We start from the raw sequence: 25,750 nt of genomic DNA on the forward strand, positions 1-25,750 counted from the left end.
CCACCTTCTTAGTAGCGGGATATCTTCCCCCACTCCCTTCCAAAAAGCTTATTGAGTTCAACCTAAAGTCTGTGTTTTTTCCATCTTTCACCCCACCCCACAAAATGCCCTGCCCTGCTGAACTGCTTCCAAATACTGGCATCTATGGAACGGGTTATAAATCGCTAATTTAAAGCCTGCAACAGGATAATTAACTAACCAGTTTGATGTAAATGGCTTAATGGGGCTTTACTAGGCCCTTTGAACTTAAAGTAGCACTAAAAAGTAAACTGTAAATACCTTGAAGAAAAGTAATGTCCTGTGTGAATGTGTCACTCCTTGGTTGGAGTGAGCGAGCCTGTTTTACTTGCCTGGAATCCAGTGGTTCATTTGACAGCAAACATGTCCATGGACAAAACACCCCTTTGAGAAGACTGCAAATCCTCTGCGACATCAGAGTATGTGCCCTTTGTGGGACTAGCCCTCCTTCCCTGCTTCAGAAAATGAACTGAAATCTCAGTGGAAGTGCGACTGTAATGAATTTAATCAGGATTGAAGAAAAAGCCTGGGGGGGGGGGGGGGGGGGGGGAAATCATGGAATCCCACCCTCACTTTCCTGGGGCTAAATTTGCATTCAGGTCTTTTGGCAAGTCCAGGCAGAAACCCTAAATCACTTGATTTAAATCACTTGTTATACTTGGTTTCAGAAAATCTTGTTACCTACTGAATCGACTTAGGCAATTCCCTGCAGCAGATTCCAGGTGTTCCTGTAGCTTGGGCCAGTCAGGAGAAGCTCTGAACTCTGTCTCACTGGGCTGTTGCATCGTTTCAAGGGCGGGGACTGGACAAGCCAAAAAACATCCTCACTGGGCTCCTGAAAGGGAAGAGAAATGGTTTGTAAAAGTAAAGCGCATTTTGTATGGCTTGATCTTCTTCATATCGCTTTCGTTTAAAACAAAATGGGGTTTTGGGGAGGAGACTTCCAGGCCAAAGTGAAGTAGGCCTGCTGTCCTTCAGGAAAATCCCATATTGCCCATGGGGAGGAGATGCAGCTCATCCCTGCACAGGGAACCTTGTGCCTTTATTTATATAGCAATTCTTTTTTCTCCTTCTGGCTCTCCAGCTTCATTATCACCTTCTTCCTCCTGTTACCAGGAATTCTCCATCCCTATTCTAAAGAAAGGGAGTCTCAAACTCTATGAAAAGGAGCATTTCCCTTCCTCAAGATGAAGAATGGTCTAGTGGTTAAAGCATCAGCCTGCAGCTTGGGAAACCTGGGTTCTGTTCTAGTTTCTGTCACTGACTTGCTGTATGAACTTGGGGAAGTCACTAATTTTGCTGTGCCCTGTTTTCCCCAGCTGTACAGTGGGAGTAATGCATCCATACACTCTCCCTCACAGCAGTGTCCAGGAATGGTTGTGAAAAGCTTTGAGATCTAGAATGGAAGGTGATAACATAAGTGTTAACACTGAAATTCAGTATTATACTTTCATTGCTCAGGTGACTGCATGCTTATTGTAATCAAAGAGTAAACTCTCTCTACTGTGTCATAAAGGGACAATAAAATGGCACCATTTTGCCTGCAACTTGTTGACTGAAGAAACTGACACAGTTGGCATTTCCGGCTTGTTGTGTGTGGGTGGGCAATACCAAGGAGCATTACCGGTTTAATTCAGGATTGGCATATGTTGGCAGAGTGGTTTGGGAAAAGCTTGCCCAGAGCCTACCTACGCTGGGTCAGAGCTGTTACTCTTTCTCACATATGAGCATTAAAACTAGATCACAAACTTAAAAAAAAAAATCACATGCACTATTTAAAACACACACGCGTGCACACATTTATGTTGCTTGCAGTGTTTGCTATTAAGTAGCCATCCCCACCAAAGAAATACCAGATCACCTTAGTACACAGGCTTTGATATCTCAGTATGTGACTGGGAAATGCTGTGAATACTTGATCTTAATCCTTCACTCCCACATGCTGACTTGAATCCAAAGGGAACTTTTGTGAATATTCTAATTATTTCAGTGTCGTTATGATAATTTTAAAAAAACATTTCTTATCAGGCACAGTGTTCGCCAGGCCTTTTATGCTGGGTCTTTCAGATTCTGTGTCTCAAATGGGGAGGCAGAATGGCATTTAATGGTTGTGCGCAGCAGGGGAAAGGAACTGTAGTAAGGGGCTTTTTGTTTTGTTCGGTTTTTTTCTTCTAAAACTATTTGTAGGATAATCTGTCAGAGTTCTCCAATAATTTGACTCATTAAAAGAAAAATACTCTTTCCCCTTTCTAGGAAAATAGAAATTAATTTAAAAAAAAGCAGAATCGAATAATTTTTTTTTTTAATTAGTGATGATCCAAGAAGGCTGCATTGCGGGCTAAGGTTTGAATTCAATGGTGCTGAATTCCTACAAGCGGCTCTTGCAAGATTTCTGCCACAAATGGCTGATATCTAGTAAGATCACGTGGTAGCATAGGATTTTGGCCATGTTAAGTGGTGGATTTTTCACTAGATTTGCTTTTTCATGAGACTTTCCACCATCCTTAGCAGAAGTCTGTCATTTTTCTATGAAATTTCAGCTGCTTGAACTGGAAAAGAGGGATCCTTACAGGTTTTTTTGTTCTTTTAAAATCCAAACCAGGGAAAAAAGCTTTAGGCATTGGTTTCAATCTGGAGATTTAAATATCTCACTCATGCGTATGCTTATGGAGGTTTAGATTTTAGGTTTTGTTTCTTAATTACAAACAGTCCCCAAAGGTAAAATTCAGATCTGAATCTGGGTTTCTTTCTCCCTAAAGTTCTAGTGTGTTTTGGATAAGCTCATGTCTTTTTTTTTTTTTTAAATCTTCTTTTATATCCAGGAATGGGAATGCTACAACTTTTACAGAGCTGCTGAATAGTATTTATAAACAGTTGCTGGGGGGGGGGGGGGATTTAACCAGATCCTAAGTCACATAGGGTATGTCTATATTGCAGTTAGATACCCATGGCTGGCCCGTGCCAGCTGTCTTGGGCTTTGGGGCTGTTTAATTGTGGTGTTGACATTCAGGCTGGGGCTACAGCCTGAACTCTCACACCCTTCCACCTTGACGGGTTCAAGAGCCCAGCCCAGACATCTACTGTGTCCCTTAATTAATTAAACAGCCCCTTAGCCTGAGCCCTGTGAGTCCAAGTCAGCTGGCAAAGGCTAGTTGCAGGTTTTTAATTGTAGTTTAGACATATTCTTAGGTTCCTTTGTAAATATGAGCTTGTATGTTTAGGCCCAACATAAGTAGTTTTCTGAAAACTACCCTAGTCTCTTGTGGGTGATGGAGGGAATTTAGAATTCCAAAGCTCTATTTCCATCACTTTATTACTAAGACCATGTTTTTAAAAAAACAACTTTCTTCTGAGACACACCAAGTCTGCTGTCCAAGATCTCTTTGTTGGCTCTGTAGTTTCAGGGGCAGAAGCAACCATTGAACCCTGCTGTTAGCATTGTGGATGTTTCTGTGGCTGTCAGTGATGCTGGTATACAAAGAACAGACTAAACCCAATAGAGCTATGTTGACTTCTCCCTGTTAGAAATCCCAGGAAGGGGTGGCAGAGAGTCTCTTTGCTAAATAGTTGGGACTCAATCAATGGGAGAGAGCAATAGCACTGAAAATAAAAATGCTAACAGTAGGACATAGTAAAAAAAATAGTAACAAATTTAGACCAGTGTCTGTTTCAGGTTCTTAGGTGTATTCATTGAATTGCCTCCCAGTTAGAATAGGAGATGAGAATTCAATTCCTTTCCCAACATGTCACAACCAACCTCTGCATAGGATGCAGCGACTGCTGTGCCAAGACCCATTACCTGTTCAGAAATGAATATGTACAGTTGGGAATAGCCCTGTGAGGGAGCCAGCGTTCTCACATACAGCTGGGATGGATTAAATCGGGACTGATGAAAAATGACTTAAAAAAAAAAGTTCATGTTTTTTAAAAAGGAAATAACCCCCTTTGAAAGTGGAATGTTTCTGCAGGCTGCTCCTAGCCATCTAGGATTTCTCCCTGTGCAAGATGACAAGGGGTCAGTAAAATACCTTATTACAAAACTCTCATTGACTTTAGTGGGAGATCTGAATATGCAAGGGCCAACTTTGAGAGAGCTTAGCTACGAGAACTCTTGGATACTGGTTTATTGTCATTGTTACTCTAAGGTCTTCAGGACAGTGATATTAATAGGGGAGCTGAGGAGAAAAGCCTCTGAAAACAGCATCACAGTAGTCTGGAATGGAGAAGACCAACTAGTACATCATCCTCTCCCTTCGCAGGATAGACTAGTCTCTTGATGGAGGATGTATATATGGTGAGACAGGTTTTGCTATTCTAATTCTTTTAAATGGCTGAGCAGTTTATATATATATTTTTTTAAATTAAAAAATAACATCTCTGCCGAATTCTAGTGAAATCACCTTGAATACTATATGGAGAGGACAGTAGATTGATCAGTCAGTCAACGAACCAGGGGTTAAAGACAGCTGGATTGTTTCCTACCTAGTGTGATTAGGGTTCTTGGTTAGTGTGGTTTCTTCACCTGCTTGAGCCTCTTCAGGTGTGTGTTTGAGGCAGCAAGAATGCAAAACTTGTTCTGATGCACCTGCGCAGTGGCATAATGATGCTTAAATGTATTTAGTCCACAGCAGTGATAGGGTTGCATGTGGTTAAATTCTGTTCAGCTGAAGTCCTGCAAGTGATGGCAGTTAAATATTGGGTACGGGTGTTTTGAGAATACACCATGCCAAGAGCAAAGTTTTAATCCAAATATATTCTTATAAAGAGCACATCAGCATCCCCTCTAGAGCCCCTTCATGCTGTTACTTTAGTGGGCTCAGATGGAAATGGCAGGGTGATAACAATACTTCCCCCCCCGCTCCCCGATGTAGCATCTGTTTCTTGGGTTTGTTTTTGGTAGAATTTGTGTATATTTCAGTTTCGTTGGGCCGGACTCTGATCTCACTTATGTGACTGTAAATGTGTTGGGATCAACTAACTACTCATTTACAGCAGTGTAACAGTTTCAATCCAGCCTGCTGTTTTTACCACCCACCCCTTCAAGTGGGAAAGGGAGAGCTCTATAGGAAGTGATTCAGCAGTCTTTTATATTTAAAGAGCCTTTTAGTTTTTCACTCCTGCAGCAGCTTTTGACTACACCTGCGTGAATTCTCATCGGGGTACATATGAAACCTGCCAGCCAAGCCTCAAACTTGAATGTGGCCCCACCTATTGCATGTTGTCAGAGCTTTCTTTGGCACAAAGACTGTGCGGGATGCACCTCTTGCTAGATTCAGCATTGTCACAGTTTCTTTCCCCCATGGTTGCTTCTCCAGTAGCTCCTGTTTCTTCCAGGGTTATCCTCTATAAATAGAATGTGCCTCACCTCTCCACTCCCCAGCACCCTTGGGGGCAGTTGCCAAATGAGGTTGTGCTAATATAGTCTAAAGAACTAAGGGAATCCATTCTGTCTTCATACAAAATGTTCCTTGAGGCTTCTGTCCTTCAGCAAATAAATAGGCAGTTAAAGTAGCAGTTTGAATACGTGGTAACTGAAGATGAATGACTTTTGAAATACTTAACCCTGGATATTCAGGCAGTGTATCAACAAAACACCCTGATAACTGGACTTTCCTAGTTGCCCCATACTCATAGCTTGATTGTCATAACAATTCTGTAAAGCTGATTTAAAGTACTTCTGTGGATTACAGAACAATGTACCTGCCCAGGTAAATATCTATTGGCCTGCTTTTATCATGGTGGTGATGATGATGAAAAATACTAATGGTGTCTCACTCATCTGTCCAGAAAACAAAAAATTGCACACCCCAAGCAAATGGAATTTTGCAAAGTTGCTGTTGGATCTATTCCAGGTTATGCCACATTGAATCCTATCAGCATTTGAAACTGAAGCCAGAACATGTAGGAGTGAAAGCTCAGATACACAGGACAGTGGGGAGCTAAAAAAAAAAGATCTCTGTGGGGGATGGGGCGAGACCCTTCATTTCTGTGCTGTAGACTCTGGTTCTACCAACTGAGGGCCAGATTCTCATGGAGTAACAGAGCAAAATCTGGCCCTTCAAACTATACAAAGCAACTGGCAAGTGGCATGCTCAGCATGGTATAAATGCCTAGATAGAAACAGATGCTTTGTAAATTAGTGATACACGGGTGCAAATTGGCAAATTAGATTATATTGGGTGAAGGGAAGAGCGGGCTCTCCCACAGTATTTTTAATCATCCTCAACACGTCTCTTAAAACATTAATCTCAACAGTGTCAATAAAAGCAGATGTCCAGCATACCAAATCTTCCAAATCTTCACTCAAATAAAAACAGGTGCTTGTTAGAGTAAGTTAGTCAGGGCAACCAGTATCTCTAGCAGTCCTACCAACAGCACAGAGTAAGGTAAGGAACAGCAGTGTTTTTGTAATTGTACAGCCAGCATCTCTGCTCCATGATAATTATTTATTATTTACTACTCCTTATTTGGTGTGTGTAAAGTAAGACATGCTCTGTCCTGAAGAATCTGTGGCCAATTTAATCTCTCACTGATTTTACTCTTTTGCCTTTTATTGGTGGGAAGGGGAGGACTTTCCAGGACAGTAGCCTATAGCAACTCACTCAGAATTGGAGACTTCTCTGACATTTAGAAATCTGTACAGGGCTGAGCAAACAGTTCATACTTAGCAAACAATTCATAGTACATAATGGCTATTCGAGGTAACTGAGCACCAAAGGCACCTTTTTTGCTGAGAAAATGGATGACTTCTTTTCTGTTTAATGCATTATCTCATCACTAGCTGCACAGACTTTTGGGTCTAAGAAAAAATTCCATACATGTGATAACAAAATCTATTTCTTTGTATGTTGAGGACACCCAATTTCTGTGCTCGCTGGTATTCAAGATGTAGTAGTGTAATGACATCTTGGTCTAAGTTCTTATGGCATCATGAAATGTGCTCATGTACCTTCTCCACTCCTCAGCCCTCCCATCACTGCCTTAGCTTTGAGTTTTAGTACAGCTGTTGCAGCAATGAGCGTATGGGGTAATTGCACCATCATAGTGTGCAGTCAGCTCTATGTGGAATGCTCCTCTCTTGACACAACCAGCAAAGCTCACTGAGCCCAGGAGCTTCAGGGGAGGAAAGAAAAATAAATGGGACTTGTGTGGGAGAGTCTTCCTCCAGATCTGCCCCATTCCCTCAGCACTGCAAGGTTTGTTTAACGAACTTCGTAACTCTTAATTCTTTACCGGCAATTGCAACAATACAAATGGCAAATATGAAGTTTGCTAGTGTAGATACAGCTACAATTGGGCAAAGAGAGTGCCAGAGACTGAGTGGGGCAATCCCTCTCCCTCCAGGATAGTGAAGGTATGTCTACACTACGGGCACTACAGCAGCACAGCTGCAGCTATGCCACTGTAGTGCCCATAGAGTAGACGCTTCCCACAAGGGTCTTTTTCTGTTGGTGTAGGAAATCCACCTCCCTGAGCAGCGGTAGCTAGGTCAATGGAAGAATTTTTCATTGTTTAGACCGGGGGATAGGTTAGCTTGACAGCAATTAACAGTGGTGCTCAGGGGTGTGAATTTTTCACAGCCCTAAGCAATGTAGCTACATTGATCTAAATTTTAAGCCTAGCCCAGGGCTGAGAATCCAAAACCTGATTTTCCTCTTCCCTGGCCAACTAAATTCCACAGCCACTGCTTCCTCCACCACCCCCCAGGCTGGACAGCACATTAATGTCCAACACCTCTCTTGTGACAACGGGATGTCTGCTTCTTTCCCATCCCTGACCACCTCTTTATTTACTGTCACTGCCTGAGGTATAATCATACCTGGGATTCGCTGAGGGGTATGGTTTAAACTAAAACAGGACTTCAGCAGCAAATTCAGAGCTAATCACAGCAGTAGTGCAGGTGCAATGCTCACTTTCAAATCTGATGAAACAATTATTACCACTGACCAAATAGTTAATCTGTAAATAGTGGGTGGAAAACGCACCCCTAAATAGCCTGTACATCTCAATGACATAGAGCTCCATGGTGTTAGCTGGGTCCCTAGCAGGATGCTTGGCTACATTGCTGTGTGTTATCTTGGATTCTCTGGGGTTTACCGTGTTTCTCCTCAAGTGTCCTGTTGGAAAGTCGGGATGGTGCAAAGGAATGATGGTGCTGAAGAATGTAGTTTTCTTGGTTTGTTAGTTCATGGCTGTAGAGTGTTGACATTGATTTATCTGCTGCAGCATTGGTCAGGCAGGCATGTTGCTGGTGGTGGTAGTGGTGGACTCGGTTGCCATTGTACTTGGTTTGGTGGCCACACTAGTTTTATACAAAGGAAAATAATTTAAGGGGAAACCTGCCTGCCTGGAGGTTTTAAACTTCAGTTTTCACTCTACAATCCAAAGAGAAAATGTGCTCATTCTTAAAGTTCTTAAGATAAGAGCGTAGTAAATTCTGTACTCATGAAATGGCAAAGAATCTCCTGGACTTCTTTCCTAGCTTGCCATCCCAAGGTGAAACATGGCAGGCCAGGGCAGGCAGGGAAAACCTAGACCATTTGACTTGCTCGAGGCAAGAGTCCCACCCTGGTGCCACCTCCTAGGACTAGAAGCCTTTCCTCTTCCTATTCTGTGTAATTGTTGCAGTCCTTAAGGAGCCTAACGCTTCAGGATTAGCTCTTGTCCTATGAATTAACCAGTAAAAGTCTTTGAAAGGTCTACAACATTCAGATAAATCTTAAAGGAGACTTCTGTATACCAAGGCCCAAAGCTAACTGGCTGTCTGTAAAAAGCTAGATTAATTTTGCATACCAAAGGGACCTGGCTGGTAGGTGTGTTGGGGTATCTCCTGCTTGTATGTGCTGGGTTCTGCTTAAGGATACGGACGTCTCTCTGAAATAAGCTGTGCTTGGCTTGGCTTTAGGACTGCCTTTGTCTGGTGGGTTTTGTCGAAGTGCAGGTTTTGGTGAGCTTGTTCAGCCAGTTGTGAGTTGCAGGAGTGTTAATGTCTGTTGCTTGCTATCTGCTCCTCCTGTCTCTTCTGGTTTTTGTTTCAAGGTGCTGCTACATCCCTGGGGTCCATCATGCTTGGCAAATATTGCAAGGGTTTCACTGTTCCTTGATTGCTGGTTCACGTGGGCAGCAGTAGACAAACGTGTTTTGTACAAGAGCTCTGCTTAGGGATGGGTGGGCGGCACAGGAATAGACCAGTGGGAAGCTTGGCCTCAGTGTGAAATGGGAGGCTCCACCAGTGGGAAATGTATCTTTATTTAAACAGTTCTGTGTTGTTTCTATTAGCTGTTTTTCCCCCTACAGCAGAAACCACCAAGCAGAGCTTCTTGCTTCACAGTAGCTAGCAGCAAATTGCTGTAATCTGTGTGCAAATCTGCATTTGAGCTGCTGCCTCACTCCAGATTCCAGAAATGCTTTAATGCATTGCTCAGCACCCCCCTCCTAAGCGGGGTCTCACCAAGTGCTTCACAGAGTTAGTGTTGGCACATGCAGCCACCATTATGTACTCAGCAGTAGCTTACCCACAGCCTGGATTCCACTGGCTTTCTCCAGAAAGAGAGGAGAGGTAAAGGTTCCAATTCATAGGGGCTCAAACCCTTGTGCCTAAGCAGACACATGCACTGCTGATCCTGTTCCAAGTAAACTTCAGTAAGAAAGTACATGCTTAAATTTCACCTCTTTGTTTTATTTACAAGATTTAAAATCCTCAGTCTGCAGCTGTCAAAACAGGACAGTCTTGATACAAAAAGCCTGTTGTTTCAGCATAAAATTGACTTAGTTACAAAGCTGTAAGGATACAGGTGGTATTGGTTTGGTTTTCTATATATTTTGGGCCTGAACCCAGCAGATACACAGGCAGAATGAAGAACCTTCTCTCTCTGCATTCTATGTCCTCTCCAGAAGGAGCTCTGTAGCTGGAAGGCCAGTGTCCTCATTTATTATCAATCCCTTTTAAGGAGATTCATTACAGTAAGCGTGTATTGCAGTTTGATTTTTTGTGGGGCACAGAAATGATAGGCAGGATCATAACTTGCTTTAGAAGTGCTATTAAGATCATTAACTCTCAGCTGGACAGACACACAAAGTAGGCTAAAGGAACTAAAGCTGTGCAAATGTATAATCTTCTGCTTCATAATGTGGGAGTGGAACCTCACTGCTGTGAGTTCCTGTGAAGCTAGGCAGGGTAGTCCATGGGTACCTGTGAAGCTAGGCAGAGGTTTTATTTTCTCTTGGACAAGCTTTGTAGATTGTAATTTCTACTTTTGCTGAGAAAATGATGAAAAACCAACACAATCCCTCATAAAAACTGTGCCTGGCAAGGCAAGTAGGCCTGGGCCCAAAATCAAATGCTCTCTGGGAATTTTCTAACCATCCTTCCTCTTCCTGGGTTTTACCTTGTCCTCCTTAAAACTCTACCCCAAAGTCTTTTTTGGGGGGAGGGGGTATATAAGAATGCCCACAGGCCTCCAAGCAGACCAGTAGCAGGGGGGGATGCTGCGAGACAGTTTGCTACTAACCCAAGATGAGTTGGGGAAGGGAAAGAATGTTTGCCATGTTCTGTCCTTGAACCCCTGGCTTATCAAGCCCAGACATATTGTGTAACTGTGTTCACCTGAGTACAAAATTCATCATTTCACAGCACTAAAAGTGCTTTGCGAGCTCTCCTCCAATTTGAGGCAAAATTTAGTTATAATTACTTCCCTGATTTCACAAGTGGCATACCTTTTTTGTTACAAACAGTCCTATAAAGGGACCTGTATTTAATGTCTCATCCAAAGGATTATCCTTCTCAGTAATCCTTTATTTGATTATGGTAACTCTGAGGGAGTAGGCCCTGCATTGTAGGAGTTGCACAAGTTTCACAAGCCTGGAGCAGCTGTGTAACATTCAGTTAAAATGGGGAGGACACATACTTTTTTCTTTTGGGCAGGAAAGGGCAGAATTACATATTTTAATGCACCAAAACATTCAGCTGCAGCACTGTAGCATAGATGTTTCCTACAACAATGGAAGGGGTTTTTCCATTCTTCCATCAACCTAGCTGTATCCTCAATGGGGAATAGGTTGAGCTATCTATATTGCACAGGACACACAATTTGCACAGACCCAAACAACATCGCTAGATCAACCTAAGTTTTATGTGTAGAGGCCTCAGTTTCACAACTATTGTACCATAATTTAGTTTGCCATGAATCATTTAATTCTCAATCACTTGAAACATAGTGAAAGTCCTAAATAGTCAAAGAGCTCCATTATAATTGTGCACAAGGACCTGGTCTACACTTAAAAATTAAATTGGCATAGCTACATCACTCAGGGGCTGTGAAAATTTTTGCACCATGAGCACTGTAGTTAAGTTGACCTAACCGCTCAGTGCAAACACGTTGACCTAGCTGCTGCCTCTTGGAGAGACTAACTATGTAGATGGAAAAGCCTCTTCCATTAGCTTAAGAAGTGTCTACACTATGGTACTACCGCGGCATAGCTGCAGCACCATAGCTGTGCCACCATAGTGCTTGTACTGTAGATGTGCCCTGAAGTTCTGACTTGGAATAATGGACTCTTTCCCCACTATGTATAACTGGGCCCACAGGAAACCAGATTGGCTTAATGCAGTTGGCAGCTCTATGACAGAAGGATTTCAAGGTAGGGTAGTGGCAGCTTTTAAAAGTACTGCTTCAATAGCCATGCAAAAAGCATTCTGTAGAGTATGGGTCTCTGAAGATTGTGACATGAAGTTTTTAACTATGTAGTAACATTTCGAAATCACCCATCACTGTAGTGTCTAGTTGCTAGATATCCATCAGGGGGCAAAATGAGGCTGTGAAGGAATCCTAGGAATAGCTATTCCCTGGCAAGCATTTCTGTGTTCCCATCTGAAGTTCTTCGGGTTTTTGTATTCCTGAGACAAGAGCCTGCTAGGGAAGATGATCCAAGAGGTTTGCAAGGGTTTCCTCTTAATGTTTGTACATCCCTGCTCAATGCAGCTCAGCAGTCTGAGAGGGGGTTAACGATAGAAGCAGTTGTCTTTGAATTAGGTGGCCGTTTTGAAATGTATTTTTCAATTTTGATTGCAGTTTTTTAATTGCATTTAACAGCGTCCCTGCTGGTTCTTCATTCAGCATCTGTGCAGCCACGTTCTATTGATGGCCTGTTGTGATTTCAATGGAACATCATGGGATGTACCTGGCACGTCAGGCAGCACTGGATGGAGGTGCCCTTAGCCCAATGTACCTGGCATGGTAAGCGGCAACAAAGTGGTTAACCTGCATTCTAATACTCATAGTTTCAACATACAGTAAGGTGCCCCTGCTTTGCTGAAGCTTTACGCTGACCTGAAGTCCCTTTGTTTTCCTGATATTGTCAACACATATTAGCCTTAAGGAAGCCCTGCATCCTTCACCCTCTTATACTGAGGTTTTTTTTTCTTCTCCATGTGAAGTTTGCTATGCAGCAGGTATGGGCCTAGCAGTATCTGGCACTGCTTGTTATCCTTTGGGCAGGGGGGACAAAGTGCTGCAGGAATCCTCAAACCTTTTTACTTTTCCGCTTTTCACATTTTGAGGACAGAAGCCAGGGGTCCCTAACTGCTGAGCTTGTTTTGCCCTAGTGCTTCGTGTCCAGACGTCACAGTACAAGATATCAAACCAAAAGGTGCTTGTGTCAAAACCAAGCAGAACAGATCCTGCAGCTGTTCTGGGGTATTTGCTTTAGTAAGCAGAGATTCCCTTTCTTTTTGAGAGCAGTTCTGCACAGTACTAATTGCAACACAGCAGCCCAAGTGTGGGTCACGTAAGTTTCCCAACATCTTATCCTGCTGTTTGACAAGATATCTCAATCCTTCTTTCTCTCCCCTTTCCCCACTCTGCAGCCTGTTCCTACTGTGCATCTGCTCAGCCCCTGCTGTGCACACCTCTGCCCTATGCTGCTTGCAGTGCTAGTCTGAAATATTTTGAGATTAAATGTGAGACTCTCTGTGAACACAATGGTGCTGCATCCAGTTTAACCACAAGGATTTCCTGGTGTTTGATCCCTTCCACCTAGAGCTTTTGCTGATCTAGATATGTATGGGAGAGAATGACACTGCTTCCTGCTCCAGTGCTTTGACTGTGTTTCGGGAATGGGAGGGTGCCATTTGTGATAACACTGTTAGCACATCCCTACAGCTGGCTTTGACTGCTCTAGAGCTGAAACCAGGTGCCCTGAGTATGTTTAATTACATGGCATTTGCAGCTCCCCGAGGGAACCTGTGTGGCACTACTGACCTATGGAGAGGTGAGCATCCATGAGAGCAGTTGTTACCTATGCCTCATCCCAAAGGCCACAATGAAATGAACATATGGACAGTGTTCCCATGGTGCAGATGGTCTAGGGATGATGAGAGTATTATGGTAGTTGTAATACATCCTGATAAAGCACTTTTCGTCCAAGCCGCTAACAAAGGGCTAAGTGTTGCCACCCCCATTTTGCAGGTGGGGAAGCTGACACACAGAAAAGTGAAGTGACTTGCCCCCAGGAATTTGGTGGCATTTGCACACAGAGTGCATTCTTCTGTGTGATGTAAGCTAGAGGGGCCCAAATAAATTGGTGGAAGAAGAAACCAGAACAGGGAATAAACTTCTATCTTTTGGTTTTCATGTTCACTGGAGTGCTGCAGAGCTTCTGGGGACAGCAGGTGGTTAAGGAGAATGCCATCTTTTTCCTTTGTATATTAAAATATTAAAACATACATGTTGGCTAAAGATTAATAGCATCTAATTTGATACATAGCTACTAATCTCTACTTGTTAGATTTTATCAGTAGTAGTTATTTCACTATTCAGTTTCTGAGCATCTAGCCTATCTCCCACCCACAAATTCGCTAAATGAAACCAGTGATTCGTTAGGTCTGCTTTGGAATGATTCTTTGCTTCACTGGTATTCCTTTTAAAATATAAACACTGTTTAACTCTCCAGTCTAAAATTCAGCAGTGAAATCAAATAATGTCTCCTGCCATAGGTTGCAAAGATACTTATAGTCTTATTTTCTTTGGCATTTGCTTTGGGGGATGGGTGTAATTATCTTTTTATGGTCCTTAAACAATCCTAAACCAGTGTAATGACATTTTGTATTTCATCCTCAGTAGTTATTTTTTGTTACTGTTTTTATGTATTTTGACAGTCTAATTTTAACCAATTTCCTTTCTGGAGTCTTGATGGTAAATTTGAGAGGATTAAGTTGTTCTCACTTTGTAATAAAGCAGCAAAGCTCCTAGAGCATGTGGTATGTTCTACAGTCTTCAGTGCCCCATCAGACCAGAATGTGCCCTAGTTTGGCTTTGATCCATGAATTTAATACATTATCAACTTTCACAAGCATCCAATTCCTTAAGTGATATTGCTATTGAAGACACTATCAGCTCCTAGTTAGTGCAGCATTACTTTTATACTGTCCATAGTGTGTAATATCTTCTTAGAAGCATAACAATTCTGTTCTCGCCCTCTTTTCCATTAGCTAGACTGGGTGTGGGTGGGTTCCCTGTAATGCTGAGGCTATGTCTACACTGACGGCAGTCGCCACCATCAGATTGACTTATCTGGATCGACTGAGCAGTCAGTTAAGACCCGCTCAGTTGATCCAGAAGTCGATGGCTGTTAATCCACCTCTGCAGATAGCACTGTGTTTCCGTTGGCGCCGTGCAGTGAAGACGGTGCGCAGAAGAGAAGCTCGACAGTCGACGGGAGTTACACAAGTTTTCTGTGTAGTTTGCGTAACTCCCATCGACTGCCGCCGAATTGCCAGGGTAAGTGTAGTCTAAGACTCCATTTAGTTTCTTTCCTTTATTGTGCACCAGAATCCTTGATGAGGTTCACACCTCTGGAAACTGCAATATTAAGTGCTTGCTGTTGCTGCAGGGTCACTGAAACTGGGCAAGAGCCTTCCTTTGTATCTGGGTTATCTCTAATACTATGTGACCAACACCCCTCTAGTCCTGTTTGGTCCTAGACAATATGCAAAAAGACACTTCCTTGCATTTGACCACAAATGCCAGTAATAAGTCTCCTAGTCACCAGAGATATTCTTTCACATTTTTAAGTATCTTTCTTAATGGAAAAGCATGTGCTCATGCTGTTCCAGGAATGAAACTTTTGTTTTTTGTTTCCTTCCCTTAGAACAGAGCAAGGCTTCTTTCAGTGATCCAAAAACAATCTTAGAGTTAGTGATGCTCCATAGTTGTTGTTTTTGGTTTTTCAGGAAGCTCTCTTGAGCATTCAGTACTAATACAGTTGTAAAGTTTTAAGATCCCGACTTTCAAAGTTATTATTCAAGTGCACAAGATATTTATTATAAAATTATGTTCATCATCTATTTATTTGGAATGCCGTAATATTTTTTATATTGGATCTATGCTGATACTTCCAGTCTGGGAGCATCCTAAGGATTATATGCAGTCTCCTAAATGCTATGGATTGCTGAAAAACTCCTTCACCCATATAAAGAACAAACAGGTGCATGCTGTCTCAAGATGCATCCCTGTTCAGTAGGTGTTTGGAGTTGGTCAGTTCTGGACAAATGTCTGTAATGGATTTATGATGATGATGTGCTCAGCACTTCAGAAGATACAAATAAAGTCAGGTTTACACTACCAACTTCTGCTGGCATAACTATCTCAGGAGTGTGAAGATGTGTGATCTGTGATCGATCCAGCTGTGCCACCTACTGTCTGTAGTTAAAAAGGTAAAATTGTGCTTTTGCAGGTATAACTTATTTTGCTTGTGGGGGCTGGAATAAGCTATACTAGCAAAAGTGCATTTTTGTTGGTATAAACAGTGTCCAAACTAGGAGCTCTTTGCCAATACAATATACTGGTGTAGCTGTACTGGTGAAGCACTCCTAGACCTGGCCTGAGACAACCTGCTCCATGGAGTTCACTACACTGTTGCTGTTAAATCAAAAGGAATCTTTAGTTTGGGGAACTCTTAATCCATTAGGCTGCATTGGAGTGCCTGGAGTTGAAAATTGACTGTTGGTTTTAAAATCTTCTACCCCATCTCTGCATTGGAAAGTTCAGTGTGTTTTTCATGAGCCCCATAAAATAACAACGTGTGATAGTAATTACTTAGTATTTGTGATGCTGATGCACAAAGACAGGTAAGGAAAAGTGAAGCATGATAATAAGCAGACTTCATTAAAGAACAGGCACCATGCTAAAAAACTAAAGAAGACAGACTTAGTAAGGAAGATCACAAACATATTTTTAAATGTTATAAATAAGAGTTAAAATTCAAAACTTACTTCCTTTCACCCCCATGTACTGATTTGCCCATTTAGGATAGTTACTTGTGTAGTTGGCATTTGTGCTGTAACATGGAAATGAATATCCCAGCTACTTCAAGAGGTGCCTCCAACACTCCCTGATTTATTTGATATGATTTAATCAAAGGTCTTTCTCCTGAGCAACCGCAGCAGCCATTTCGTCTCTGCAAAACCTTATATCAGAAAGGCATTTGAATTCAGGCATATAGCATGTTGTGTGCATACAAATTTGCCTGGACATCTCTCTTTCCAAGTGACGCACATTGTGAAATAAGTTGGGTTTTAGTTCAGTTATCTACTAAATTTCAACTTTGTCTGGCTAGGCCAGACCTATTACTGTCACTCTTGTTTCTCTTCCTACGTATCTCCTTTATGGAACAGCTTAAAATCTCTCTCTCTTTAGGGGGTGGGGTGGTATGTGCACATAGAACAACTATCATACAGTTAGTGAGAACAATGTAACTAGTTGACAATTTATTCTTCTTGAGTAATAAGTATTTATTTATATATAGGTGCTGTGTTTAGTTATGTTGTAAGTAATGGTTGTCTGCCCTTTCCTTTCCATAGGGCTCAGGGACACAGAAGTAAGTCATATTTTACATGACTAGATGATAAATGTGGGTAGCTGGTGCCTGTGTGCTGCTGTCTCTTCCTCTTAGTTAGGAGTTCCGGAAACAAGCCATGAAAACAAGAAAAATTGGATGTGCACTGCCATTCTCCAATGTGGCTAATTATAGCATACATGTTTTTTTAAAGTGCTTGTCAGTATCAAATAGTGAAGATCCTGGTCTCCTAGGGCTTTCATGCAGCTAGCATGTGCTTCTCTACCAGACAGAAATGCCAGATAGGGAGGGGAGAAGAAATGAATGATTACTATTTTGCACAAGCTTGTCTTTTATTCCTTGTCCACCACCTTTTTAGCATCCATCCATCTCTGGGAACAGTGTTAAGCTTCTGCACAGTAGGGGCCAGATTCACCAGTATGCTGTGGCTGCCTTGTGTTGCTGAGAAAGCATAGAAAAGTCAGAGTGTATTGAGTGGATTGGATGAATGTGGATATTGAACATGGCTTGAAAATTTTACCAAACACCTAGTCACTGTCAGGTCAACCTTCTAACCAGATACAGAAATTAGTCTTGTAGAGGATTAAACTAACTGCCTTGCAAACTATTGGCAGCAGCAGAGGCACTGGAGGAGCAGCCTGTTAGCAGACTTGGAAAGAAATCTTTGCGTTGGGTTGTATTTGGAAGGTTTTCTTTACAACCATCAGGGCTAGAAACTCAGTTGTTCAGTGAAAGCCTACATGGCACAGAAATTGATGATGCAGGCCTACCAATCTTGCCAGGGAACTCTTACCATTCATCACTGGCTAGTGGTAGAGTGCATTTTTTCAAGCCTTGGTATTGACAATATCATTCACTATTTCTTTTTCCTGAGTACACAAGACTTGACCCAGAGGGATAATAATTTAGATATAATGTTTCATCACTTGAAAGCTGATGAGACTGAATGTGGTAATGGGAAGCACAAGTAATAAAAACATTAACTGTAACAAGCTTACTGAGCTTAAAAAGAGAAAGTTAACTCCTTCACTGTTATCAGAATGTTGCTACATTCCTGGCCTATTTCCTTGGAGAAAGCCATTTGAATGATAGAAAGGACAGCTGGATTGGGAATGGGAGAGAAGCGTGTAATGCTAACAGAGATCTAGTGGAAACAAATTTTTAATACAGTTCTGGATTGCCTATGAGCATGGAGGGAATTGTACTAGAAAGATGTAGGCAAATGGGAGGGAGGATATTTTGGAGTATTCTAGTGGAGTTGTCAGCACACTGGAACCTTCAGACTTTGCCTTTCCCTTCTTTTCCTTCAAAAATCCAAGAGCTGGTCTATACTGCATTCCTGTACTGCTTTAACTATATTGATCTGAAACCGGTATTGTTAAATTGGCACAACTCCTAGTGTGACCAGAGTTATATCAGTGCGAAGGTGCTTAAAGTTATAGTAATAAGCTCTACCGACATAATGCCTTTATACCAATATAACTGTGTTTCAAGTCTGGGGGATGTACTGATTTAACAATATCAGTATAAAATTACACAGCATTAACTGAAATATTTTTTGTACCAATTTAACTATGTGTGGAGCAGGCCCAACTCAGAGATAGTTAAAAGCAAGAACACACTCTGGCAGATGCTGTATATCCAAGAGAACCCAGCCAGTGCTTTTATAGCCTCCAAATTCCCTGCTTAATTCTCTCTCCTCCCTTCTCATGTTGCTTACTGCTGATTTTGGAGGTCAATCCTTATATTCAATGATTTCAATATGAATTCTGCCTGGGTAAGAGCTTCATGTTGAAGATGATAGTAGTTTTATTCCAGATCTGGGTCAAAAGTTAATTGGAATTAATTCTTGGGTTTCACCACAGGGAGAAGATTGAAGGATAATCTACAAAATAATTAACCAAGGTTTAGAGAGTGTGATGATGTGTTGTATATTTGGTGTTTAATAGAGAGAAATGAATTTAAGCAACCATTTTTAATAAGAAAAATCAAACTTTTTTTGAAGAGGAGATATACATTTGTATCTGGAAGAAGTTCCTTAACCCAGAACTAATTTGGTTGGAAGATTACAGGTACTCTTTTAAATAGATGTCAGAGAAATGCCTCCACAAAATGCTGAAATCAGTGAAGTATAGGGCTATGTATGAAATCGAGCTAATGAAATATAAAAGTAACTGGAAATCCAAATACATGGAACCTTGACACTAACACTCTATTATGGGCATTGTAATACCCAGGAAATCCACAAATGTCATTGATCTTGATGTTCCCTGTGCCATGCATTTCAAAAGATAAAATTGTTCTTGGAAAGCCAGTGGATTTTTATGATGATCAAAAGTCGTGTGTGTGTGTGTGTGTGTGTGTGTGTGTGTGTGTGTGTGTGTGTAAAATAAATTCAATAGTCTTTAACCTCATCATCATTCAGGGGACAGAGTGAGAAAGCAGACAGTGGCATGAGATAGGTGGATCAATTGTTTAAACAAAACCCTTACATACTATTATATTTCTTGTTCCTTTTTTAATCTAAGAAAATAATTTAAAATTGTTGACAACCTTCTTTTAATAGTGGTAACAAGAACATTTAGCACTTTACCATCAAAGGACTTTCACAATACTAATTAATTCAGGGTCCTTGTCTTGTCCTCCTTCTCTTCAGGGGGACCAGTTTGTGGATTTGAACAGTAAAAAAAATGTTAAACTCCCATTTTATACTCTTAAAAAGTCCACCACCACCCCCATTTCACACCTCAATGTGATTAAATCGCATTGCATGTGGAATAAATTGCTGCATGTAATATTTTTAACCCCAAAGACACAAACCACATATTTAAAGCAATGAAAGCCACTGCTTATGTTAAATGTTTTACGTGTTTCAAATATACAAAATGATGATGAAACAGCTTTCTTTCTTTTTTCTATCCCCCTCCATCCCCCCCTTGAAGGAGTTCAAGTGGAAATAAAAACAAACTCCAAGCTAACCATTGCTTCCCTGCTTATGCCTTTGGATAGGTTGTTTCAGCCAATCATGATTGTTTAAACATATATATTTCAAAACCCTGAGGCTTTAGCATGAGAAATGCTTCTCCTTGTATTCTTAGAAGGAGCACAGTTTGCAGGGCTGGAATACACCCAGAACTCCTTAGTCAGCATCAAACCTAATATTAAACAGCAGTCTCTTAAACCAGTCTATTAAACACAGGTTTGTCCAAGTGGAAATGGTGGGCTCACAGATCTTGTTCTCCTGTCTTGCAGGTGGTAAAGTGAAGGTGAAAAGAAGAGAAGGAGGAGATGGAACTGCCAAATCATGCCAAACAACTGCTACTGCAGCTGAACCAGCAACGAGCCAAAGGTTTCCTCTGTGATGTGATTATTGTGGTAGAAAATGCCCTGTTTCGTGCCCACAAGAACATCCTGGCAGCCAGTAGCATGTATTTCAAATCCCTCGTCCTGCACGACAACCTGATTAACTTAGACACAGACATGGTGAACCCCACTGTGTTCCGACAGATCTTAGACTTTATTTATACTGGGAAGCTCTTAACGACTGACCAGCCCGGTGAACAGAACTTCAATGCTCTCCTCACCGCAGCAAGCTACCTCCAACTGCACGACCTGGCAGCTCTCTGCAGAAAGAAGCTGAAGCGGAATGGGAAGTCTTTTGCTGGCAAGGCCGGCGGCCCCAGTGTTGGAAGACCCCCCAGGAGTCACAGACTTTCTACCGCTTCGGTCATCCAAACGCGTTATTCAGGGTCAACTGAGGGGATGAAGGGCTCACACTCAAAGGAGCTGCCAAAGGGAAAGATCTCTGATGATGAGATCTTCATCAGCAGCTCTAACCAAGAGAACTCTCACTCCTTAAGCAGGGGAGCCAGCAAGAACGGCAACAGCAGTGCGAATGGAAACAGCAGGGATCAGGAGCTTGGCCTCGACCTGTCCAAAAAAAGCCCGTCGCTCCCCTCTGCAGCCTCCCAGGACGACACGCAGCACAGTGAAAGCCAGCATGGCTCTCCCCAATCTGCCTCAGCCCCTGCAGCCAACAGTGCCTCATCATTTGACGAGTCTGCAACCGGAGCCCCCCAGAGCGCAGCGGACAGCAGTGAGCCCATGGAGATGGACATGAATGAGGAGAGCCACTCCCTGCCGGAGAGCGGCCAGCGCAAGAGCCTCCGGCATTCAGCGCGCAAGAAGGAGTGGATCAAGAAAGACAATGCTTTTGACCGGAAAGAGTGCGGCAAAGGTGGTGAGGAGGCCGAGGGGTTGCCCAATGGCATCTTGGTAGGTCCCTTGTCCAAGTCAGCTGAGCGGAACTTGAGCAGCACCTATGGCCCAGAGCAGGCATTCCACTGTAAAGAGGATGTGGAAAACGGGAAGGAGAATAGTGATGACAGTGGCCAGAGCGAGAGTGAGAGTGGTGGGCATACCAGCGCCAACTATGTCTACCGCCAGGAGGGGTTTGAGCCCGTAGCCTATGGTGACAACCTGTATGTCTGCATCCCCTGCGGCAAGGGCTTCCCCAGCTCTGAGCAGCTCAACGCCCATGTGGAGACGCACACCGAGGAAGACCTCTACATCAAGGAGGAAGGCACGTATGGTGGCAAGGAGGAAGCTGAGGATTTGTCCAACCCCAACCAGTCCTATGCTGCAGAGTCCCGGCCCTTTAAGTGTTCGGTATGTGAGAAGAGCTACAAGGATCCAGCCACTCTGCGGCAGCATGAGAAGACTCACTGGCTGACGCGGCCCTTCCCTTGCAACATCTGTGGCAAGATGTTCACGCAGCGGGGCACCATGACACGGCACATGCGCAGCCATTTAGGGCTCAAGCCCTTCGCTTGCGAGGAATGCGGGATGCGCTTTACCCGGCAGTACCGACTGACAGAGCATATGCGTGTCCACTCAGGAGAAAAACCATACGAATGTCAACTGTGTGGTGGGAAATTCACCCAGCAGCGCAATCTGATCAGCCACCTGCGAATGCATACCTCTCCCACATAAGCCAAAGACTCCAGAATGAGCTTCAAGCCCATCCGCAGTGATTTACCTTTCTGTAGACTTGCTGCTTAAGAGGGCAACTCCACTCCGGTGTTCAGTCATGGGCGGCCTAAACATAGCTTTAACATTTTTAATAAGACAAAGAAATGTAGGTCCACAGCGGAGCTGATGCCATTCACAAATCATTTCTCCCCTCTCTCCCCCACCCCCCAATCTCAATGGTGTGGCAAGAAATGCCATTTGTCTTTGAGGGTGTTGACTTAGCACCCTTTTGATTCCTCCACCCAGGGAGCAGGAGTGAGGACTCCTCCTTGTTGGATGCTTAATGGGAATGGGGAGAGAAATTCCATCCTCGAGAAGGAGATCTGATCAACTTGGGTTTTACCAACCCTTTATTCTCCCCTCCCCCCTCCTTGGCACTCCTGTACTGCTTTATAGACATTGATCAAGTGTTATTTCCTGCACTAATGAAAAGTGCAAGTGGAACTTGTAATCCACTGGCTACTCTCTCTAACTGTGGGCTTTTCCTTTCCTAATGTCCCTATAACCAGACTCAATAAGGGCATTTCTTGCCACTCTTTTTTTTTTTTTTTTTTTAAATGAATCCCATTTTCCAACAGCCCAAGTGACTACAAAACCACAAAGCATTGCTTTAGCTGTACCCAATGCAGAAGCTGTGGACTGACTAACAGGGTTGGCAGCCCATTTAAATTCTGTGGGAAGCTGTGATGTTGATGGGAGTTGTCATCCTTCCCCATGAGGTGGAGATGGCTAATGCAGTCTACCTAGGTGTGTGCCAAGTAGTGTTTCAGTTAAGGCGATAGCAACACATTTATTTTTCTTTTGGGTTTAGTCTTTAACCTTGGCACACCTAACCACATGCTTCACCCCTCCTCTCCACCTCTGCAGCCTTACCCATGACTGAACAGGGGTGTGGATGCCCTGGGAATTTCTTTCAGTGAGCAGGGGGTCGTCTTTACTTTTCTAGTAGTTTCGTATGAATATTCTTTGCTTAGAGGTACTTGTTTTATTAAAGGAAAAACCATTGTAATGTTTATGTGAATGTTTGAACTGGAAAGTCTGAGGTTAATTCTTGGGGCGGGTGGGGTAGGGAAGGGGTTTGATGTAGGCTGGACTTGCTACAAGTTCCTTAGGTACTTTTTATATATTTTTATTTTATTTTATTTGTGTGTGTGTATGTTTTTAGCTTTCCTCCCTCACTAAAGAGCGAGTCTGTGTGAACAGACCCGTTACCTTTGCTACCTCTTGAATTCATGAGAACAATAAGATGGATAGTGAAAGATTAGGCAGGTATTTTTTTTTCTTTTATTGTAAGTAAATGTATAAAGTAGAAGCTAAATTAAAGTTAAGAGATTTTTTACCACCCCGTCCTTCCATCAAAAGTCAGCTAGAAAAATGTTAAAGCAAAGCTCGGCCAAAGACAAAAATGTATTAAGCCAGAGACCCCAGTGGATAGATGCTTTAAAATGGTTCACTCAGCAAACTCTTGGCTTTTTGTAGTCACTTTTAGATAAAAGGAAGGAAACTTTTTAGAGCTTTTGGGCCCTTTCTGGCTTTGTTTATTGAACCTGGATGCTATGGAAAAAAGGTCCCCTCATCTTCCATTCTCCCAGCACATCTGGGTCAGTGTGTAAACATCTGGCAGGACAGAGGGTGAAGGGAGTAGCAGCCTATAACTTACTAGAATCCAGAGTGCAATAAGGTGAGGAGGAGGGGAAAAAATAACCAAAGTGTTTCATATCCTCCCTTTTAGAAAATTTCTCTCTCTCTCACACACACACTCACACACACACACACACACACACACACACAAAGCAAAATGAAAAAAGCAACAAAATGTTTTTGCAACATCTGCCTAAAACATCACAGCCAACAGCTGCTATTGGTTTAGGAGAGAAGACAGAGAGCTTAGCCTGCCGATTCTTGGCCCCTCAACTTTGTTGGCGTGACCTTGCGGAAAGCTATGGCTTATTTCAAGCCTTCCATGACTGGTGGAGTGTGGTGGTAAAAATTCACAGCCAGTAGAATCATCCCTTCTGAACTGAGTAAGGTTTACACACTTCCCCCTTCCTGCCCTCCCCTGGCTCAAAACCATTGTCCTCTCTATCTGTAGGGTTCACTGAACCCTGCACATCTTCCCCCTTTACCCCCCTCTCCCTGATTTTTTTTTTAAGTTTAGACCAAAAAAAAAAAAAAAAAAAAAGTGAGCATGTTCAACTAAAACAAAGAAATATAAGCTTCTATTTCACTAGGGTTTTTTCTATTAAGGTAGACTAGTCCATAAGAAGGGTTTTGTTTTTTTGGGGGTCATTTGAATGAACTGAGGAAACTGGAATCCAGGCTGCATGCAATAGACAAACCAAACCATACTGAGCCTTGGCCTGGTGTCATGTTCCAGGGAACACACTTACCCCCACTCCTTTGCCCTCCCCACACCTCAAACCATAAGGGTTGTTCTAGTGCCATTGTCTTGTTCCTAGACTCTGTCAGTGTGAGTCCTGGGGGCCCCAGTGGGGAGATTGGACCTCTTGATTTGTGTGCTGAGATGCATTGTTTTTAGTGTCTTTAGCATTTCCATGTTTAAAAAAAATTAATTCTTCCTCTTAGCCCTTGCCAAACCCTCCTGAGAACGTCCCTTGAAACAGTTGAATAATGAAAGCCTAGTCTATCCACCTTCTCCTCCAAGAAGGCTTTAGCTGGGCCCAGGAACACTAGTGCAAAGTTAGCTTCTAGGCTTTTTTATCTCCTCTTCTGCTTTTTCCCTCCCTCTAAAAGCCCTAAAGCTGAATTGAATCCCGTATTGGTTTAGAGTGCAGCCAGAGCAGAGTTCCCATTTGCCCCAGCTGGCTAAGAAATCACTGAGTCCAGATTTTCAAAATGATTTTTAGCTCTTTAGTTCAGGAACACACAGCTGTCAATGGGGCTTTGCAGGGTGTGCATGTTTGTTTGTTTTCCTGATTCACTTGTGGTGCTACAGTGAATGTTTCCATTCCCTGCTGCAGTTTCCTGAGGTGCATCTGCCACACACGCCTACCCTCTGTAACGTGTCAGTGACGGGACTGGCCAGGCTATGAATTGCTAGAACAAAGCTGGCAGAGGGAAGAGGGGTGGATGTGCAGAATCCAGCTTTAGGAAACTAGCTCAAGCTGTGATTTGACTGACAGCCAAGACATGGAGTAACCCAGAGATGCAGAGAGCACTAAGAGCTAGGCCCTGTTATGAGGCAGATACCTCGCTCCCCCTTGTTTGATTAGACTTGCAGGTATGTGTGGGTGTTTTTGTTTTGTTTTCTTGGTTTGTTTCTTAAGCCTTGAGAATCATTTTGAAGTTTCAGGACCCAATGCTATATGTTTTTTAAAGGAACCTCCTTTTTTATTTTATTATTTCCTCCTCAGCACTTAAACAATACGACATAAAGTCTGTGTACAGCAAGAGTATTGTACAAAAGGAAATTTTGTTTTTCTTTTTCAAATAGCTGTGTAGAGGTGTGTTCCATAGACTGAATATAAGCAACATTTTCCAAATTGTGACAGTAATAATTATGAATAACTAATAATACTCAAAACTTCAGGGACTGTTTGAGGCCTGCTTGGGGGCCTAGACGCTCAACTGCATTTGTACGACATAGTATTGTATCAAACATTTTTCTGTATTTTAATGAGAAAGCAAAACACTAGTTTCATATTTAAGATTTTAAGAGTTTTAGGGTTGGGGGGAGGGAGTTACATTTTTTTTTTTAAATTTTTTTAATTTTTTTTAATTTTTTTTTTTTAAGATACACAAAGAGCCTCAAGAGGAATAAAACAATTTAAAAACAAAAAAGAGAGGCCAGGCAGCTTAAATATATGCTTTAGTCACTTAGTTCCAG

The 25,750-nt window shown here is 42.5% G+C and overlaps 1 protein-coding gene and 1 long non-coding RNA gene across 2 annotated transcripts in view; one reads left to right on the plus strand and one right to left on the minus strand.

Annotated features, from left to right (window-relative positions):
• The window catches only part of HIC2 (HIC ZBTB transcriptional repressor 2), an 87,309-nt gene that overhangs the window by 58,029 nt on the left and 3,530 nt on the right, over positions 1-25,750 (plus strand). Inside the window, exon 3 of the mRNA XM_067539901.1 lies at positions 20,125-25,144. Coding sequence (XP_067396002.1) covers positions 20,161-21,864 — 1,704 coding nt within the window. The 5' untranslated portion in view covers positions 20,125-20,160 and the 3' untranslated portion in view covers positions 21,865-25,144. The remainder of the gene's footprint in view (positions 1-20,124; positions 25,145-25,750) is intronic.
• Positions 17,187-25,750, minus strand: part of LOC137147582 (uncharacterized) — a 107,267-nt gene continuing 98,703 nt past the window's right edge. Inside the window, exon 4 of the long non-coding RNA XR_010918250.1 lies at positions 17,187-17,313. This is a non-coding gene — a long non-coding RNA (uncharacterized lncRNA). The remainder of the gene's footprint in view (positions 17,314-25,750) is intronic.

Source organism: Emydura macquarii, unplaced genomic scaffold, assembly GCF_026122565.2.
Source record: "Emydura macquarii macquarii isolate MOO-44397 ecotype Brisbane River unplaced genomic scaffold, CSIRO-AGI_Emac_v2 contig_554, whole genome shotgun sequence".
Taxonomy (NCBI): domain Eukaryota; kingdom Metazoa; phylum Chordata; order Testudines; family Chelidae; genus Emydura; species Emydura macquarii.